This window comes from Pseudopipra pipra, chromosome 2 (genome assembly GCF_036250125.1).
Source record: "Pseudopipra pipra isolate bDixPip1 chromosome 2, bDixPip1.hap1, whole genome shotgun sequence".
Taxonomy (NCBI): domain Eukaryota; kingdom Metazoa; phylum Chordata; class Aves; order Passeriformes; family Pipridae; genus Pseudopipra; species Pseudopipra pipra.
The window spans coordinates 102,108,552-102,117,366 of NC_087550.1; the positions used below are offsets into that span (position 1 = coordinate 102,108,552).

The window sequence follows — 8,815 nt, forward strand, 5'->3', positions numbered from 1 at the left end:
ATCAACAGACTCAATCTTAAATCTTTATCACACAAGCTACACACAGAAATATTAAAAACTACAGAAAATGCCTTGAGAAAGACAAATTGAATTAGCAATTAGAATTTGGTCTTTAAAGAGAATTTAACAAATTCAAAAAACTCCAAAACCAACTCTTATGTCATACACCCCAATTACTATTAAGCCAACAACTAAATCACTACCAACTGTCCTGGCATCAGATTAATGAGAGGCCAGCAAATAGTTTCCAACAATCCACTTCCATCTTGGAATTCTTCAGATATGATAGGGTTCCACTTTAATAAAAAGACCAACCAATTCCACTGTGCCTACCATACATTTGTTCAAGTCATGTTTAAAAAAGCTGATAAAAAAACCAAAACAGGAATGAAAGCTGAAAACCCCATTCAGTCTTTTCTAAAGTACCCAAACCATATGCTGCTCAGTCACACATGGCACAAACCAGACTTCAAGTACCACCTGTTGTAACTGCTAATTTACATGAATCAGAAACAGCTTTTGTTTGCCTCTTTAGAGGGGACAATTGGACACATTAAGCAGTCTGAGAAGTCAGCCCTACCGAAAAAGAAGTCATTCAGATGTGAATGCCAAATTTAAGGTGCGTATCTGTTTCCCATACAGTGAAATCCAGGCAGCTTTTAAACATTACATATATTTTATCAGGTGGAACTTTGTAAACCCCTAAAGAAATAGTCAAGAGTTTTTGGCTAGAAGTTCTGCAAAAAAATGCTGTATTTTGAGCTATGTTCAAATTTGTCTCTTAGACACTCATCCAGTACCATTTACCACCAAAAAGTGTTCCCCCCTCCCCCCCCCCCCACTGCTCTCAGTCAAATTGCCATGGCTTCATTATGAAGGATTAATCAGAATAACTTTTATACAAAAGCTTTAAACCATAATAAAATGTTACTGTCTGTGATTTTTTCCATCCTACCACAAAACATGATGGGAGAAGAGACGAAGACGCTTCCACTGAAGGACAACATTTTCATTACCTCACTCCTTCATCTCTTCACCATGGGGACTTGTGAGCTCATCAGAAGTCCTATCTGAGCACAGTTCTTTTCATTTTACACTTTTTGTTTGTGCCCCACTTAATTTCAAGGACATTTACAAGTCACTGCAGTAGTTTGCAAGATTCAATCTGTACAAGAAATCGAAACTATTTTAAAGAGTACTGGGAAGCGATACTATACAGAAAAAACATGCTTTCAAACCTACTGAGGAATTCATTAGTCAAACTCCATGTTATCATACTTCACTGTAGAAAAAAAGAGCTTCGACACATTATTTGACATTTACACTAATCACCAGCACTCAGGCCAAATCCATCTAAACAAAGCTTTCATCACCTTCAGATGAGCAGCACTGATTATGATGATGTGCAGTTAAACTGCTTCCTTACAGTGCTTAAACACAAGTTGAACCACATACCAGCAGACCTTATCAAATCAAATCTGACTAAAATATTTTAAGTTAATCCACATGGGACAGACCTTTTGTGCTTTCTATTACTTAAGAGTTAGTCTGGATGCACAGAACTATTTTATGGGGAAAAAAAAATCAAAACAAAAGAAAGGGGCTGGGGAGGGAGACTAACATAAAATACTTTCCCAGAAAGTAGCCTGCTCTCAGTGTCCTCATTTAAAAGAGAATGCAACATACTTTGGAAAGCCTGTATTTGGCAGCTAGTGAGCAGACTACACATTCAAGCTCTGCCAACTGCAGTTCTAGAGAAATAATACTAAGAAACAAAAACTAGTCAGAGGGTATCAACACAAAATGGAGGCCTGGGTATCTATTATTATATGCAGATAATATTTTTCCATGTATTTTTTAAGTACCAACCTTGACTAACGGATCACTACTCAACAAAAGAAAACAAATGCAGATTTAATAAGCCTAAATAGAAAACAGCAGAAGAATATGAACAAGTCAGCCATCATTGCAAAGGGCATGAGCATACCACAAAGGAATGCTTCAGACCCAAATTCTCAGAGGCAATAGTTTATTGTAATTTTTTTCCCCTGCAGGCCAGGGCTTCAGAAAAATGTGTCCACTTACAGTCTAGAGCAGACACCAAAAGTTTTGCCAAGTGCAGAAGTTTACATGGAGAGTACCCACACAAACACAAGTAAATTACTGTACTCAGTCTGTAAAAGATTTCTGCTCTGCAGAAGCAGATTCTCCATTATGAGCCTGACAGAGACCTGTCTTTCATATGCATCCAATGAAAAGGCAAATTCTGATAGTAAAGCACACACCTACAAGCAAATACAGTGCAGTCTGGAAGAAAGATTCTGCCTTTTTTTATTCCTATTGCAATTAGTCTTTTTTCCTCACTAAATATTATTAACAGAATCTTCAAGCTCAGCTCAGCTGCTTACCCTCATTTAGGAAAATATTTTATGATAAATATCCTTCATTTGTCAGAAAGGGAATGAAAACCAGAGAGACCAAAAGCAGTTTGGACAGAATCTCAGAAATTTTGACCTAAAATGTAATATGGAATTACAGAACAAAAAGGTAACACAGTAGGTATAAGTACTTATACAAATTCCTGCCTTCAGACAGACGGCCTTAAGATTTTTTTTTTGTGATAGGAAACAAATCCAGGCATCTCCCTCTCAAAAGGTCAGTATTGGGAAGCCTCACAACAGGCAGGCAATGCTTCAGTAGAGTTCTCCACTTCTCTGCTCACAGCCAAGTTCAGTAACTCTGCTGCAAGATCCCGTCTCTGTGGGGCAGAGAAAATCCTGCCAGCTCAGTGGCATTCTCCTACCAGGTGAGACAACATCTGCTTAAAGTCATCCCTGGAAGTTTGTCACCAGGTAAACTTGCAAACAAACCATAAGTCTGTCAGCATCAGTCACTTTGCATGTAGATCCTAACTGCAGAAGTTTAAAGCTTAGAGAGTTTGGCACAATCAGAACCAAACTGTAAATGACAACCAAGGGGCAGATAGGTCCTTAAGGGAGCCCAAGGGTCTGTGGTTTGGTGATTGCTGCCCAAATGAAAACTAGGACCACTAATATGTTGTGCCTCACAAAAGATTTTTTTTCTCGTCCCAAAAAATTTACACATTTCTTTAATAAAACAAGAACTTCTGAGACTCCAGGACAGAGTCTACCAAAGCTAAGCATTTCCTTTACAGTTTCTTATTTCAGCAAGGCTATACCCCCCAGTAGTTTTAAAAATGAACAAGAACATGATACTGATAGTTCTCTAAAAAAAAGCTGCTGTTTCTTGATGCTGAGGTCCTTCTAGTGCCACATGAACAAGAATCGTGTACTACGAAGGCCTAATCTAATTAAAATTACCAAACCCAAGTATCTAATTCACTATAAATGCTGCATTCAGCCAGTTTTACAAAGCTATCTAATCAACATCATAATAGCAATTTTAACAGATACATCTGGCAGCTAAGTTGTACATAAAGTAGAACAGGGATCATGCCAACTGCTGGGCACATCCCGCTGGTCACATGGCTGTACCTTCCATTCATAATAATTAGTGAAAAGGCACACTACCTGCACAAGGGGCTCTTCCATTGCAACTTTCAGTGGAGAGAGGGTAAAAAGAAAGTTCTAAAACTCAATCTGCTGTAAGTTTTTAACATAAACTATGATATTGGTTATGTCATGCTAAAGTAAAAGTTAATTTTCACAACATCAAGGGCAGTAATGACAGTTTAATAATTTCATATTGCAAACACAGTTCCAAACTGACACATAAAAACAAAGCCACAACCCTTAATCAAATAACCAATCAACAATAACTAAATCCCATGAACGCAATTAACCAAATGCTAACAAAGTAAAATTTATATAAAATCAGTTATTCTCTGATTTCTGATTTTGCCTGCATTATACTACACAATGAAAATAACTCATACTGCCAGATGCCAAAATAGTGAACAGATGAGCTCTTCAAATAAAAAAAAATTACATTCTAAGTTCCTTTTTTTTAGTAAAATTAGAAATTTTAACATTTAACACATTTTTTCTGCCACAGGGGGAAAGTTTCTAATTTGTTGTGTGCAGATGATTCCCCCCTCTATTTTCATAAAGTGCAGTTGTTTTGGGCTTCCCACATTTATTTTATTTTCTTTTTCCCAGCAAGTCACTTAAAATCTCTCTGATTCCTCAAGTTAGAAGCTCACATCCTTTTTTAATCCTCTGTTGCCTATCTGCCTGAAAAACACTCTTCCAATCCAGCTACAGAATATGTATAACCCAATTTATGAAGCATGACAAAAGCAGGGTACCTTTCTGTCTTGTTTTGTAGTGCTAAAGGAAAAAAATTAAGAAGGCAATGACTGAGCCTATGTTGCAAGTGTTATCAATGCTCATGTATGAAACCAAGCAAAATAAAAGTTACGCCGCACATGTTCAGATGGATTTTAAGTTCTGCTTTCTTGAAGATTCATTCAGAAAAAATCCTATAAAAATGAAACACTACAGAGCTAAGGAGGCTAATCAAAATAGTTTAGCTGTCTTAATAAATGTTAAGCATCATAAGGAAGCTAAAGCTACAGACTTGCCAATTTTGCACTTGAGTTCATTCTGTTCTTGCAAAAAGGTACAATGATGAGACACTTGAGTATACTTCCAATAATGCCAACCATTCTTTGAGCAGCAATATCTAGGTCAATTCTCCTACATGTGGACAATAAATACACTCTAAAAACAAAAACAGCACAAATTGCTGCAATTCAAGACTCATAACAGTAATATGCACATGCAACATGTACAATAGCACTGTGCACATACTTTTATAGATTATACTGAAAAACATTTGCACCAGCAGGTTCAGATCCTTCCCAGCAATAGAGCAGATCTCAGTAGAGACGCTCAAGAGGCTCTTGTCTGTAAGCAATTGGGAGCACCTTTTGCAATTTCTCAAAGCACACAAAGTTCCAGCAGGTGTGTTTCTCTTTAAGCCACCCACCTTTTCAGCTACAAAAAAATGACCCTTTTCAAAGAAATCACACTAGCTGGTACTCATCATCTTTAGTTATGGCGTGGTGATTGGAAGAAGTCCCACAAAGGTAAAAGCTGTCAGTGTTAATCAGACACAGGAATCTAAACTATCACTTCTTATAGCTAGTCCTTCTGGTGACGGTTTAGAAAAAAAAACTCCAAAACTAAAAGTAAGGCAAGATTTGAGATGTTCATTAGCTTGGTACAAGCTCATCTTTAGCAATTTCATAGGCTCCCTGTGCCAGATTGGTCTGCAGACAGTGAAATAAGCTACTGCAGTCAGCTGTGCACACCAGCAGTCCAGCAGACAGACTGCAGTCTACGTCCGGTCAAAAATGCTCTAAATGCATCTCCCAGCAAATTTCTTCATTCTCCTTGACCACAGGATCCACAACACACTGTTGAGATGCAAGAACACCACAATCTTCAGTAACTCAAACCGTCATACCCACCAGCTCCTTAGACACAAAAGGGCATGGCAAGTAGTTGTTAACAGCAATAAAAAGGGGGGGAAAGCAGTTGTGTGGAATCATCCCCAGAACAGCTACTGCTGTTCCAGACTGGGCAAGGAAGGGAACAGACGGCCCTACTCATGCCTCATTTTTCTGATCTAGTCTCATGGAAGCCCAGCTGGAAAAGCACTTCCAGGCATTATCACTTAAGGAAACATACCAAGTGTTTGAGGAAGCTGGTCTACACGCATGTACAAGAAGTTCTGTGAGGAAATTGAGAGGCAGAAGAAAACCCTGTCCATGCTTTCTTCCAGCACAGCCTCATGCATTGCTCCTCTTTCCTCCTCGTGTTAAAAAACCCACATACAAGTAATATTCAGAGCAGCAATATTCACACGTGTGACATTACACACACCAATGTCTGTATGAAAACAGGACTTAAAACATCTAAACATATTTGATTCTACTCATTCCAACTCAGAATAGCCTGTGATTCTGTGATTTATTACAGTGGAAAAGTTACAAACTCTTAATTTTGGCTCCAGTTCTCTCTGTCCTACCTACAGAGAATACAACAACGTTTATTGTAGGGCACAAATTACCTACCATTTCAAAGAGAAAACAAGAACACATAAACCTTATCAAGTTTATACCTAACTAGAGAATGAAGATAACTCAAGACCTTGTAGCAGCAGCTTTACCTGGAAGAGATGTATCCCATCACATCAGGAGGTGGATTACTGCTTTGTGGAGAAAATTATGTTCACACTACCACATTCTGAAACATTCTAAAGACCAGCACAAAGATAAAAAATGCATGCCAAATACTCCTAGAAAGGTTAGAGAACAACTGAAAAATTAAACTACTGCAAAGAAACTGATAGAGTTTGTTTTAGTACTTGCACTAAAACGCAGCTAGCCATGATTCCTTCAGTTAGAAGAAATCCCTTTTTGTGTTCATAGCCAAAAAAAAATAAAATTCAAATAAACCAAACTAAGTACTCTGAAAAATTTCCTTATTTCTAAGAGCCTTAAAAAGCAAGTTATATTTTCATCTGATTTATGAAGTCATTGGCTGACATGCACATTTAGAAAATTCTCCTTTATCACCTATTACATCTGAAATGCCTACCAATATGAAGCATGTATGGACTGTGTGAACCTAAGCAGAGTACCAAGAACCGCCACTCCTTATGAAAGTAGAAGGAAAGCTCATTTCTTTTCTTCAGTACATTTCTAAATGCATGAGTGATTTTCCATACATGAATGATTCCTACTTGGTTATCAAATTAGATTCAAGGCAAAAGTCACTCTTCTCTGTAACCAGCAGAGGGAAGGGAAAAAAACCAACACCAAAACAAAACAAAACACAAACAACCTTCATTATTTCCCTGCTACTGTTTGTGATGTATGGCAATTACGAGGTTAGTGAGACAGAACAACCTTTTGTAGACAATCTTCAGGTCTCTCCATTCGAGGAAACTGCACATTTTCGGTTTGCGGGCTAATACCGTTTGAACAAGTTCCCTTGTGATTTTCTTCTTTTCTTTGTCAGATAATGGGACATACCACTTCTGGAGTCTCAGTTTCCCCTGGCGACTAAAAAGCAACATAAACTGCATCTGTTGAATTACAAGGAGGAAAAAAAAAAAGCATTAATCTCAGTCTCTGAGTTTTAAAAAGATATCTGTGAGAAAAACCAAACAGGAAGGAGGACAGACATCCAAAAACCCTAACTGTATTTCTATAGCACTGGCAGATGTTATACAAGATCTGGAAGTACCAATAATACAAAGGATTCCGCTGAGCAAGGTCAGTCAAGCCAAAGGCAGTAGAAAGCGCACACAAGTTTCAAAAGCAGATGTCAGAACCATCGGGTGGCGAGTGAATACACCCAGATTTCAGACAAGCCACGTCCAGCACCGGCACGGTTGCATTTCCGAAAACGACAGAAAAAACCCAGCACAGCAGTCTCTTCAAATACCCAAACTCATTTTCAATTCACCGGATCAGAGCCTTACAGCAGCAGCAATCTGCACCTAAGATCTTTCCGAAAAGCCTCGGAATACTTTAAAAGGTATTAAACATCCCAGCGGAGAGTCCTACGGCACAGAAAAGCCAAGTCTTTTCCCAGGTTACACAAAAGGAGGAGAGATTAAGTGCTTTCCCTGCGGTCCTATGTTCCAGGTCTCGCTTCCTCCAAAGGAGTGATGTTGCAATTATATTTTAAGAGGAACTCGCAGGGCTGTGTTTTTTTCAGCAGCTGTAACATTAAAGGAAATGGGCTTTTTTGGGCTTTTTTTTGTCTTTTTTTTTTTTTCTTTGCGTTTTTACTCAAAGTTGTATCGCGCTGGGGAAGTTTCCCAGGCAATGTGACAGATATGAAATAGGGCGAGAAAGCTCAGCCTGGTCCCGGGTGACAAGTGCGACCAAGCGCCAGCCGCGACGAGCGGCGGCCGCGCCCGCAGCGGGTCCGCGGGTCCGCGGCGGGGGCAGAGCCGCGCAGCCCCCTCAGCCCCACAACATCCCTCCCGCCCCACCCGCCGGCCACAGCACCGCCCCGGCTCTCCACACGCGGAGAGAGAGACGAGCCCAGCTCCGCGCGGCGTGTGCTCACCGTGCCCGGGGGATAGCGGAGCTGAGGAGGAAGAGGAGGATGAGGCAGCGCTACCCAGAGCGGCTCCGGCTCCGCGGGTGCTGCCGCGGCGGCCGCCGAGCGGGACTGAGGGAGGGGACGGCGGAGGACGGGAGGTGCCGCCGGCGCGAGCGCGCGCGCGCCCCAACGGCCGCCGCTCCCCCCGCCCGCGCGGGCAGGGCGAGGCGGGGCCGCGCTCGCGGGGAGGCGGGGCCGGGAGATGAAGGAGGCGTGGCCCGGGCGCCTCCGAACAAAACTTTATGAGCGGCCACCGTGGGGGGGGACGGGGGCGGGGCTGCACCCAGAGAGCTGGGCCATCACCCAATCAGAGCAGTGACGGGGGGCGGAGAGGAATGGCTACTGACCAATGGGAGGGAGGGAAACGCGGCGGCGGGCGGGGCCGGGACCGGAGGCGGGGCCAGGGACCCTAATCCGTGTGGCCCGAATTGGGATAGGCCGGCGGCCCGCGCGGCAACAGCCAACCAGGAGGCGCGGCGCACATAGCGGTCCCCGGGCAGCCAATGGGCGGGCGCGGCGCGGGGCCGGGGAAATGACATCAGTCAATCAGGCGCCCGGAGACCGAGACCCCGCCCGTGGCCCCTCCGGCCCCCAGCGGGGCGGGGGGAAGGGAGGGAGGGGCGGCCGGGCCGCGCATGCGCCTCGCGGTGTTTGCTTCCAGCACGTGCGCGCCCGGGGGGGCGGGGGCTCAGGGAGCGCGCGTAGGG

The 8,815-nt window shown here is 42.5% G+C and overlaps 1 protein-coding gene across 4 annotated transcripts in view; it reads right to left on the reverse strand.

Moving 5' to 3' along the window:
* Positions 1 to 8,251, reverse strand: part of AP1S2 (adaptor related protein complex 1 subunit sigma 2) — a 31,167-nt gene extending 22,916 nt beyond the window's left edge. For 2 of the 4 annotated variants that reach the window (XR_010428549.1, XR_010428548.1), the window contains exons 1-2: positions 8,073 to 8,251; positions 6,899 to 7,077 (exon numbers count right to left, since the gene is read on the reverse strand). Coding sequence is in view for 1 of the 4 variants with exons in the window: in XM_064646677.1 (XP_064502747.1) it covers positions 6,899 to 7,077 (179 nt within the window). In the remaining 3 variants the exon portion in view is untranslated. The remainder of the gene's footprint in view (positions 1 to 6,898; positions 7,078 to 8,072) is intronic. The other 2 variants (XR_010428547.1, XM_064646677.1) reach the window with 1 other exon arrangement.
* Between the last annotated feature and the right edge of the window lie 564 nt (positions 8,252 to 8,815).